Source organism: Lagopus leucura, unplaced genomic scaffold (genome assembly GCF_019238085.1).
Source record: "Lagopus leucura isolate 7727_CA_CO unplaced genomic scaffold, USGS_WTPT01 Super-Scaffold_100157, whole genome shotgun sequence".
Lineage (NCBI taxonomy): Eukaryota > Metazoa > Chordata > Aves > Galliformes > Phasianidae > Lagopus > Lagopus leucura.
The window spans coordinates 16,408,473-16,420,463 of record NW_024962334.1 but is presented as its reverse complement, the minus strand read 5'-3'; the positions used below and the strand labels follow the sequence as shown (position 1 = coordinate 16,420,463).

General features: G+C 41.2%; 1 protein-coding gene and 1 long non-coding RNA gene across 6 annotated transcripts in view; one reads left to right on the top strand and one right to left on the bottom strand.

Moving 5' to 3' along the window:
- Positions 1-11,991, bottom strand: part of SATB1 (SATB homeobox 1) — an 89,761-nt gene that overhangs the window by 64,104 nt on the left and 13,666 nt on the right. Inside the window, exons 1-4 of one of the 5 annotated variants that reach the window (XM_042888943.1) lie at positions 7,328-8,100; positions 7,166-7,235; positions 4,242-4,477; positions 261-437 (exon numbers count right to left, since the gene is read on the bottom strand). In XM_042888943.1, the coding sequence (XP_042744877.1) occupies positions 261-437; positions 4,242-4,452 (388 nt within the window). In that variant the 5' untranslated portion in view covers positions 4,453-4,477; positions 7,166-7,235; positions 7,328-8,100. Of the gene's footprint in view, positions 1-260; positions 438-4,241; positions 4,478-4,736; positions 4,752-7,165; positions 7,236-7,327; positions 8,101-11,991 lie in introns of those variants that run through there. The other 4 variants (XM_042888942.1, XM_042888946.1, XM_042888945.1 and 1 more) reach the window with 4 other exon arrangements.
- Positions 9,482-11,947, top strand: LOC122189626. Its single transcript, XR_006181894.1, has 2 exons — positions 9,482-9,838; positions 10,009-11,947. It is a non-coding gene; the product is annotated as an uncharacterized LOC122189626 (long non-coding RNA).

Sequence of the window (11,991 nt, the reverse complement as noted above, 5' to 3'; positions counted from 1 at the left end):
AGAAAGAGAGAAAGAGAGAAAGAGAGAAAGAGAGAAAGAGAGAAAGAAAGAAAAAAGACTCCACCTCAATATTCCACATGAACAAACTATGCATTAACTAAACAAAAAATGCATTAAGGAAAGAAACAAAAAGATGAAGATAGAATCTGCTAGAAGTTTAACAAGTGAAACTTGCATCTCATTCCTGAAAGAAATCCTGCTTTTCCCTAGAGCCCCTCAAACTAACACAATTCATTGTACAATTTCATCACCTTATTTACCTTTAGCTTGGGCAGCAGAGCTGTGAGAATATCCAAGGGATAGCAATGCCATTTCGATCAGTTGGTTGAACAGCATGTCCTTCCTCACCAGCACAAATTCTGCATGCTCCTCCTTAGAATCGTATTCAATGGCATTTTCATAATGTTCCACTACACAGAAAACTGGAAGCATACTTCCTGTAAAAAAAAATAAATTTCATGTATTAAACTGAAGTAATAGTAGAGTATGTGGGTCTACAAAGCGTTATGTAAATAAAACCTGTATGAACAGGCAGATGAGGCATCAGGAATCATCACAAATATTTGATAAACATATTCCCGGAGTCCTTTCCCCTCAACCTCCTTCAAAAAGATAAAGTTCTGCAAAACATTGCTCTCTATGAAAAGCAGAAATGCAAATTTATCTTCCTCGATGGGATACAGATGAAAGAATTACCTGCTATAGGAATCACAAGGTTAACTGAAGAGAAGTTGATTCTCTCTGTCCTGCCTGATTTGTTGTGAGTAGCAGGCAGCACGAGAACCTAAATACACACTGCAGATGTCTTCAGTGTGAGCCATTTTAGTACCAGCCACATAATTTTGTTCGTTAACACTAAAACTTTCTCCGTTCTGCCAAAAATATTTCATTACCTTCAGCATCGACAACAAATCACCTCGCATGTTATACATTCACTCTGAAAAGGGCACCCGAGGAAACAAGGCAAAAGTTAACGCTAATTCATGCCTCATTCATTGAGTACACTTGAGCACCACTTTCACTCGCATCTTTAAGAAACAAATCATGATTTCAATGCCATTTTAAGGAGCATACCTGCAGTTTGAGCTTTTTTTCTGTTGCTTCATATACACGCATTCAACATTCCTGGTATTCACTGCTATTTCGGTATGCCTGAAACCAATTACTAATTTCCAGTTCCGTAGCATCTCATGACAGACCCTTCCCTCTGCCTCTGCTCTAAATATTAAGCAAACAGCCTCTTTCCCTTTTTTTTTTTATTTTATTATTTTTAAAATTCCCTCTTGACAACAGGCAGAATTACTAACCAACAACCCAGGCTGTTTTAGGGAAGACGACGTCCCTCCCAGCAGCCAGATTTCCAGACTTGGAGAAAACCACCCCCCACCCCCGGCCAATAAAGGACACCTTATCCCACTGCCTCAGGTTCAGCCCTGTCCCAGGATAGAATCTCCCAGAGACAGAAAACGAAAGGGTTAAAAGCAGATGTACCGAACCGCCTTATGGCAGCCTGCCAGAGGGGTATCATCTTTAGCATAAATGATGACAAGGGTTATTTTAACAGGGCACCCAGGAACTCCAATTAGTCCTACAATGTTAATGCCTCTATAACCACTGCCCTCTAGACTGACAGAGCCTCCTAACCTGCTCTGGTGCACAAGGCATCCTGCAGCTGAGAGAGGAGATTTACTGTTGACAACAGAAATGCTTTAAGATCATGTCTGTTGATTTGTGCTCTAACATACAGCAAGAAATCACAGTAAAAAAAAGATACCTTTTAAGCTTGTATATTTAAACTACATCTGCTCACCAGAGAGTCAATCTCTGGCAAACAAACCCCTTTAGGCTTGCAGGAAAAGCTCACAAACTCACTCCAATTTGCCCAATAGGCTCAGCATGAAAGACAGGACTAAAAGCTTGCCAATATTTAGGCAGTGCAGGAAGGAGAGTTTTTTTCGGGTTTTTGTGTGTTTTTTGTTGTTTGTTTGTCTTTTTTTTTTTTTTTTTTTTTTTTTTTTTTTTTTTTTAAATCTCACTGAGACTGATCAGGAAGGGAAAAAAGACCAAAGCAAAAGCAGTACATGCAAACTGGTGATTTCTTCATTGCTTTTAATTAAGCTGTAGAGAGCTTTCCAAAACATACACACGTACTTCATCTGCAAAAAGGTTTTGGTTCTTTCCTCTCCCTCCCCCCTTCACACTCTCACAATTGATGTTTCACCTACTAACATCTGACTGAAAGAAAGGACTCAAAATTCTTAAGTAGTTTCACTGCTAATACCTGAAGATAAAAAGTAAACAAAGCTTCATTTTAGCAAACAGGGCATACACAATCAAAAACAGCCGAGACAGATTTGTCCTTTTCCTTATCAGTTGCTACAAATCAGCTTATGATTAGATAAAGCTAGCAATGCACAGGTACTGCATTGTGTGCAGCACACTTTTTGACATGTATGCAGGACTTAGAGTATTCTGAAAAAATGTACTTTAAACAGCACAGGAGAAGCTCCTGGCCAAATTCCTATGTCCAGCATAGCTTATCAGAGGTGGATCCTGGTAGCGCGACACAGGTCTCATCTGACTACAAATCAAGCTACTAAATCTTTTAGCAAACTGTCACTCGTGTCCTTCTGTTAATGTGAAAAATGTTGTACAGGAGAGCACAACCTTAGCTGGCTGATCTCTCCTGCTAGTACTTGGCAAGACCTCCAATTGCAGCAACTCCATAACCTTCTAGTATTAAAGGGGAGAGCACTGGTCAGTGCTCGCTGCTAAAAATACAGCATGATTTAAACCTGAAAGCAGTGTTAGAGCTTTTGCTGAAGGTTTATGAGTCTGTGTAAACAGCACGTCTACCATAAGGAGCAGTGAAGTCTGTAGAATCCTTGTCTAAAACTGTCCTGGCATTAAAGTTTGCTGTGCAAATATCACATAATACCAGAGACAGCTGAAATCTCCTATTTAGGAATTTATGGAACTTATATGTTTGCAGGCGTCAGAAAGTCCTTTTTATATAGCCCCACTGCTTCACTGTACAATATTAATGCACTCTGCTTGAAAAGCCGTAATAAATTATATTTTTAATGCTCTTACCCTGGCTTTCTTAAGATGCGTACATTCTTGGCAAACAATCAATAAATAGGGTAATCATGAGCAGAGGCCAAAGAATTTGCTGAAGTGCTGTTTTGCCATTTTTAATAGATAAAGATCTAACAATACGGACTGCTGTGTCTGTTCATCTCAGGATCAATATATTCTTTGTTTTCGCCAAAGCGAGGAAAAAAATAAATGATTGTACGATAAATGTTACGCATCAGACACAATGAAATTCCTCTGCCTTCTAACTTTGTGCGTTTAATAGTCTTGGTTGCATTTTTCACTTAGCTTAGCAAACGCAAGAAAAATCTGGATTATAAACATATACCAATTGTACAAAAGTAAAGGCTGCTTTATTATTACAAATGCAAAATTACATACAGCATGTTTCTATTTAAATTAGCAAGCCTGCAGAACGTGGTCAAAAAAGGGGTTATATATTTCAGTATGCGAAATTTATAGATTTTTGTTCACTGAAAGTATTTTTAAGGCAAACAAAAGCCATTCACATACAAACAACAGTGATTCTAAACGTGTCTTATCCTTGTGTAAATGTCTAATTACAGCAAACCAGCCACTGAAAAATATGACACCCAAGTTGTTCATTGTTCAATAATGAATTGTACTTAAGAAAATAAACTGTGAAGATTGACATCATAAATGACTTTTCCAATGTGATACCTCAAGATTTCCACACTCGCTTTTTAAAAAAAACAGAAACTTCCAACTGTTATGGAAATACTGCTATCCTCCCAAGATTGTACCATAATTCAGAGGGAAGGCGAGAATTTGTTTTGGGGGTTCAGTCTTTATTCGTACAGATTAATGCATTTCTGAGCCCAACACGTACTCTAAGAATTAACACATTATATTACTTCTATTTCAATGTAGGAATTTGCTTTAATCAGGACAGCTAGCCTTTACCTTAGCAAAAATCAGACTCCACCCTGTAAAGCAAGATGCTCCACCCAAGCATGAAGCTTACATTTCCCAAATGTGATTTATATCAGAGTTGGGAATATATAGTATTTTAGAATGGAGATTTAATCCTGAAATATAAATGAAGTAGAATCTACAAAAGTATGCTTCCCCCCACAAATATTATAATTCATATTTCTCAAATGCAGAATTAAAAAAAGTGTTACCTTTTCTAATATTAGCTTTCATCAGGTGTCCAGAGTGTTTTAAAGGCACTCCTTGCATTTTAGTTCCTGTACTTCCAAGTCTTCCTCTTCCTAATGGGCTCCCATTCTGTTCCAAGCGCGCAATTTTGGCTGGTGGACCCTTCGGATCGCTTACATTGTTAGACATTTCTGAATGTTCTTTCCCCTGAGTTGCCTCGTTCAAATGATCCATACTCAGTCCCGCCTCTAAAGATCACCTGCCATGATTCAAAAAAAATATATGTTGTACACGTGTGCGCATATGTATACGTACACAGCCTGCACATGTACAGAGATGTATATGCATCATAAGCCTATAAGGAAGAGCAAATAACTATTTTAAACAAGGCAGAAGATGCCTTAAAAAACAAAAACAGAAACAAACCAACAAACTTCTCCAAAAAAATGACCCCAGTTTATAGAGAAATCAATCACCATAATCCGATGGAATTATTTTTTAAAAGCCAACTAGAGTACCTCTTTAACAAAACCTTCCCAAATATTCTTATAAATCTGGCAGAGACTAAGACTCATAGAAATGATGACGTTTGTCAAGATACATGCTCCAACACAGCTATTGTTACAAATCACACAGGAAGATTTGTTATTAATCCTGGGTGGTTTTATTGTGTTACAAAAAACAAGAGGGAGAGACAGAGAAAGAAAAAGATTCCAGTGAAACTGTACTTAATCTACTTGATAAAAAAAAATGGATGCACAACAATAGAGAGATTGTTCAAACTTTAGCTGAGGAAGCAACAGATTTATTAGTGAAGTAGAACATTGTCCATTTACAACTTCACTCCCACACTTTAAAAATAAAAACTAGAAGAGAATTTAGCATTTAACTTCAGAAAACAGCAATGAGAGGCGGTTGCTTTGAGTTGCCCGATTGATTTTTTTAGGAAAGTTCAACAACTTCTGCAAAGTTTAACATAAGCATATGAAGAATTCTTAAGGCATTAGGCTTTCACTGTTAAATAGAGCAGTCTCTTATTTTCAATTTTTTTAAAACTAAGAGGAAGAAAGGCAGCATCTCACAAAGCACAGTGCTGAAAAAAAAAAAAATAAAAAAAATCACAATTTCGACAGAACTTTTGAAAGCCTTAAATATAAAGAATCTAAGAATCTCTTGGTGATGTGAAATTACCTACTCACACAAATATACAAAACCCAAATTCGGAAGTAATTTCAATAACAAATTACAAAAAGGCGTATGTTAGCTTGCCTGTATTTCTCTTTTCACAAACTTTCGAAACCACAGTCCATGAGTAACAATTCCAGCTAAGTCACTAAAAATCCCCAACGCCTAGAACATAACGCAGCAGGTTTTGAGGATTTTTGCCACTCATCAGAATCTATTTTACCAAGTATAGGGGCCATCAATTGCTGACAAGCGAGACATCTTTCAGGTTATGATTTCATTCATCAATACTGTTATGATTGTCAGGGATTTTACCCTGCCTTTCTCTGACAGAGAAAGGAGTGACTGCGCTGACAATTACGCCATGCGTATAAGATAATCACTAAGGACAGGTGACTAGACATTAATTTATGAACTAGTTTTTACATTACTGAGTGCAACTACTAATACTGGGGAAGTTCTGTTCAGAAAGACTGGTGTGAATCTGATAATTGCTACTTTCTTTCAGTTGCCTAGTAATTCAGCACATTTTCCGCACATTTCATCGCAAAGCTATTAAAGCATAAACGTCTCAGGAATTTTTCATATATGCTATTCTATGTCATTGATATATACGGCAATGACAATTCTATAAGTTGCTTTTTGTCATGTGAACACTGCATTGCTTTTCCCGATAGAGCGAAGAAGGAGGTAATATATTAATCTGAACGTTTACAAACAACCTAAAGAATGCCAGAGAGCAGCCAAAGTTTAGAAAATCATTATTTTTCCTCACACTCTAAGGTGACACACTAAGGTTTCCCATTCTTCTCAATCCCATCTGCTTTAGGTCGCATGTTTCATTAACGGAAAACATGCTTATTTTAGCCGCTTTGGGATGAGTATTCCTTTTTTACTGTGTTAACTGCAGTCCAAGGAGAGAATTACAGTCCCAAACCCTTAACATCTTCTGACATTTCTGACGATGCTGACGTGCTACAGAGCTGCTTTTCTGGTCCTTCTCAAGAATAAGAGGATGAAAATTAAAAAATAAAAATAAAAGGGGAAGGACGATAAACAAACAAACAAAAAAAAGCTTCACATAAGAAAATCCTCATCACTTTTGGCAACTTGGGAAGTACTCTAATGCACCAAAGCTCTTTGCTACAAAAAGTATCTAGTCATCATGAGTCAGAATCGCACTCCATCATGTACAGTGCATAAAAGTGATAGATCGCCGCTCAGTTACTGCCCTGACTGCAACCCAACCACCAAATGGGTCATTTCACTCGGCCTTGGAATACCCACCCATCGGCATCCTTTCCCCGCTTAGTCATCTTGTAAAAAGCTTTATGTTACAAAGCAAAATTACATGCACATAAAACACCTAATTTACTCATTTAAACTCCATGCCCAAGGCTAAAGTTCACTGAAACCTCAGCGTGGAATAGTGATGAGCACCAACCAGCGGGGCCTGCCCAGGGAGAGGGCTGCAGGGAGCAACTATTCTCCGCTCCGCTGCCAGGCCGACTGTCCCCGGCTCTCGCATTCAGGCATCTCTCCCAACTACAAGTTCTCAGCACGGGCGTTCGGGGCCGAGCACATTTTCGAGGCACGGTTTCCCAGCGCCCGGGCACACCGTACAATTTCTGAATGGGAACCGGCCGGGGTCCCCTTTTGTCGCGACGCTATTCTACCGGTTCTTTTTCTCCTCCCGAACCAGCCCCCTCCCCATTCGTTTCCCCTCCTCTTCCCTCCCTCCCCCATAAAACCCCATAATCACATTTGAGAGAGGCTCCGCACTTATCCGTTCCATATGGCTCTTGCGATCCAGGCCAAGCTTTCGCTGTGACCTTTTAAAGAGACAAAGAAGCAAAGTACTTATCTAGAAACAGAAACACTGCAGTTTTCGGAGTGAAATTAGCAAAACCGACCCGAAACTCACCACTTCAAAACTTGACAGCATATAAATAACAAAAACAAAGGAGGTTTCCTTTGCAGCCCGAGCTCTTGAGGAGGAAGAAGTTCGAGAGTGATGTTTTCCTAGGTCCCCCCTTTCTGGGGGGTGCGGGGGGCAGCAGACCTGAGGGCTACTTCCCCTAATATTCTTTTTTTGTTGTTGTTTTTTTCTCTTGTTTTCTTGTTGCTATTTTCCTTTAGGCGGGGAGGGGCAAAAATAGGTAGCGAGAAACAGAGTAGCCATGAGCAAAAATGGCAATGGACAAAAAAAAAAAAATAAAAAAATAATAAAAAAAATCTATATTAAATATCTTTTGAGAGAGCGGCAGAGGAAGGAGCTGAAGAGCAATTGATCAGACAAGTGCTCAAAATTCAGAATAAAAAATAAAAATAAAAATAAAGTAGCAGGTTTAAATGGAGGTGGGAGGTGACTTAAGTCTGGCTGTCCTTTCAAAAATAAAACCAATGCAAGTGAGAGAGGGGGGTATTAGGAGGGGAAAAAAAAAAAAAAAAAAAAAAAATAAAACCCAAAAAAAAAAAAAAAAAAAGGCAGCTTTTCTATCCAGTGTGAAGAGCAGAAAGTCTACTTCTAGGTTGTCACTTACACTATTATTCTCCAATAGGCACCCAGAGGAGCAGCACACACAGAAGGAGCCCGCTCCCCTCCCCCTCCGCAGAAATACACACCGTAACAGCCCCCAAACTTTCTGCGGAAACCTCAGCCTCGCAGATCGCTACTGGAGATTAAAAAAAAGAAAAAAGAAAGAAAGAGAAAAAAAAAAAAAAAAAAAAAAGTGTCGAGAAAATCGCAGGAAAAAGACACTAAAACGCCACTTTTAATCTCGCCTTTGCGGTCCCGGGAGGAAAGAAAAAAAAAAAAAAAAGCAGAGAGGAGGACCTGTCTCCTCTCATTTACCGGGGGCTGCTGTGGGTGCGGGGGGAGCGCAGAGAGAGGAGGGAGAGAAAGCGCGGAGGGAGGAAGGAAGCACCCAGCAGCACCACTACAAAAAGTGACGAGGTTGCACTCCCTGCGAGTCCAGAGCCGGGAGAAATGAGAATGGGAAATAATAATAATAATAAAACAATAATTTAAAAAAAAAAATCACGAAAAGATCAGTGCTTTAAAATAAATAAATAAATAAATCGGGCTCCCTGTCTGCAAAGCAAAAGAAAAAATAATTATAATAAAATAAAAATAAAAATCTGGGAACTCCGAGAAGAGTTACTAGCGAGATGGGGGGTGGGAGGGAGAAAATATCAAATAGAAAGATTGCAAAAAGCCAAGAACAACAAAACCCAAACCAGCCAAAAAAAAAAAAAAAAAAGAAAAAAAGAAGAAGAAACAACAACAACAACAAAAAAAAACAACTGCACACACACACACACAAAAATACTCAACCACAATAATAATGGAAAAAGAATAATAATGGCTGGCTTTGTTTTTTTGTTTTTTTTTTTTTGTCTCCCTCCCTTTCTGTTATTTAGTGCTCCCTTCCCCTGGCTGCCTGGGCACGGTGGTGATTTAGGCCGGTTCGGTGTTGTTGCTGGATGTTACACGGATATCTGTGTGTGCGTGTGTGTGTGTGTGTGTGTCCCCGGCCGGAGCTGCTCGCTCCGCTCCCCCCCCCTCTCCCTCTCTGTTTCTGTCCCCATTAAATTATTAGTTGACTCATCACTACTCCTCCTCCTCCTCCTCCTGCTGCTGCCGCTGCCGCCGCCGTCCCCTGCTCACAGCCTCTCCTCCTCTCCGCTACCGCTCGCTGCCGCCGCTGCCGCTGCTTCTTCTTCCTCCTCCTCATTTTAATACAAAATAACACCGAGGCCACCACCGGCTTTTTTTTGTTTGGGGGCTCCGGTTCGGTTGGGCTGGGCCGGCCGGGGGGGGGGGGCCCCACCCCCGGCGGGCGCGCGGGGGGGGGGGCCGAGGGAAGAGGGCGTGCGGCTTCCGGGCGCGCACGAATTTGCAGGCAGCTGGGTGCGGGTGAGGCGGCCCTTACTGCGCTGCGCCGCCACAATGCCCAGCGCGCAGCGCCGCGCAACGCCCGCAGGCGGCAGATGGGGGCCTGCGGCGGCGGGAGGTGGGGGGAGAAGAACGTCGGGGAAGGGGGGGAGAGGAGGAAGAGGAGGAGGGGCGGGGGTGAAGGCTGAACAATATCCTGCCGGCGTGCTCGGCGCGGCCCCCACCCCGCCTCGTGGAACTGTGCGGTGGGCAGGTGCATGGCGGCAGTGCGGGGCTGCGGGCGGGGGAGCGAGCGGGGCAGGAAGTTTGCTCTTTCCCCTCCTAGCTTTATACCGACGGAGCTGAAGGAACAGCGGCGGGCGCGCTGCTAACGCACAGCGGAACCCCCATCCCCCCGCCGCCCCCTTTCTCCTCCCCAGACGTCCGGAGGGGTCACCCCGCAGCGCCCCGCCGGGCCCCGAGGCTCCGCCGCCGCAGCGCGGACGGGAGGGGACGGGCACCGCCGAAACCACGGAGAGGGGCGAAGCGCGGAAGATGGTAACGTGGGGACAAAATCAATAGCTGCCAGCCAGTCGTAGGGCTTCCCACAATGCACTCGGGAAAAAGTAACCCAACTAGACAAACTTGAACGCAACAAGTTTGTACAAGCCGCGAGATAAGGGGGAAATTAAACTTCTTTATTGATAAACTGCGCTCTGTTTGTCTAGGCTGTGTCTGGAAAGGAGAGTTGCATCATCAAGCAAAGAAGGGATGAACTGTGCTACACAAGCAGACACACAGCCAGAATAATTAGAGTATCAACTTAAGAGAATTTGTGAACTGCACATGCAAAATTGAAGGAGCAAAGGTGGAGGGGAGTGGGGAGGGTGATGAACAGAGCATGGCCTCTGCACAAAGAACAGACAAATCGATACATATAGGAAGAGCTAAATTATCACTACGCACGTTACTATAAAACAAGGGGAATGTATCAGGGCTAGGTAAAGAAAGAAACTGACGTTTACTGAAATAAACACAGACAGCATGGAGAGAAAAGGAAATTGGTAATAGGGTAAAATACATGAAATATTTATCATATCTAGCAAGGCACAAAATAGATTATAATCTCAGAAGCAGAGAAATGAAATGCTCAAAAATGAGTACAATGTTACATAACGCTGTTAGTCAAAGCAGAGAAGTAGAGGTGGAATGCATAGGAAACATGAAAAGTTGTACAGATGTTGCATGTGCTGAAAAAGGTTACTAAGACTGCTACCGAGAGTGCTGAAAGGAAAAAAAAAAAAAAAAAAAAAAAACAAGAAACAGGTTTCACAAAGAAAAACAAGGGAAAATGTCAATGACACCTTCCATAATACGTGATCAAGGGATAAATGCCTTGCGGCTGTTTATTTAGAAACCTATCTTTTTCCAAGACGGTAGATCGAATGTTAAAAAAAATAAATAATAATAATAATAATAATGAAAAAAGAAACAGAGAATAATTATTTCCCAAGATATCTGAGCCTTTGGAGGAAAGATAGTGTTAACTTGAAGAATTAAAACTTCACAAGCACAATGGAAAGTATCAGCATTGTATCAGTTTTGATCTGTTCCAGGAAAGCCTGGTACAGTCATCTTCAGCAGCAGCAGCAGCACCAACCACGGAGGAAGAAAAACGTGAAAGCAGAGGGGGTTTGGGCTGGGCGACTGCTGCCTGCGGTGCGATGGACAGAAGAGGCAGTGAGGGTAATTGGAGTGATGCAGAGCTGGTTAGAATAGAGCAGATATTTAAAAATAATGATTTGGAACAAGATTAGGGACTCGAGCACCACCCTACAAAAGTGATTACCGGATGCGACAATAACAACAACCAAGAAAACAAAAAGATTAGAATCTGCTCTAAAGTAACTTCTGCTTTGGTGTCAGAGACCATTCCCTTCACGGTCAAAAAGCCCTTAAAATGTTCAGAGTTTAGCAAAGTGATTAATCTAAAAAGCAGAGACAGTGAATTAAAGGAGCAGGGAGATAACAATCTGATAATACAGGAGCACAGAAGGCCTAATAATGATATTATTATGCACACTAACCAAACACTGACAAACAAATATTCTGTTAATTATATAATCATGCATATGCTTCCTATGCTTGAGATAAACGATTACAGAAAATCACTCTCTTCTTGAAACTGCATATATGTGCTAAGCCCTGTAAACTCCCTGCAACATGGATTAATTTAATTTCTGCATATCACCTATGTCTGGGAAAGTTATTTGCCGCAGACTTGGCAGGCGGAGCGTGGAATGCAGGCTTTGACCAGCAGGCATGGGTAACTGCGGGCTGCTGCGTCCTGACGTACAGGCAGCAATCAGATCTCTCTTATCAATACCCAACTACTTGGAATAAACTCAAGATAAAGATATCTGATTTTCATTTGACCTACTCTAATTTACACTTCACTGTGTCAACTTTGATATTAAAATGTTCCATTAGAACAAAGATATTTATAATAAAAACATATATAAAGAAGAGAAGATGAATAGATATTGTCATGGATACGTATGCAGGCAATCATTTAAACATGCAGCAGGAGTAACATCATATTTTTTCATAGCTTCCAGTCAACAAACGGTGGACAAATATATGCTTAATAAAGCTTATCAACCCTTACTAAAGTTGCTGCACTGTATGTCTGATACGTAGATGTGTCTCAC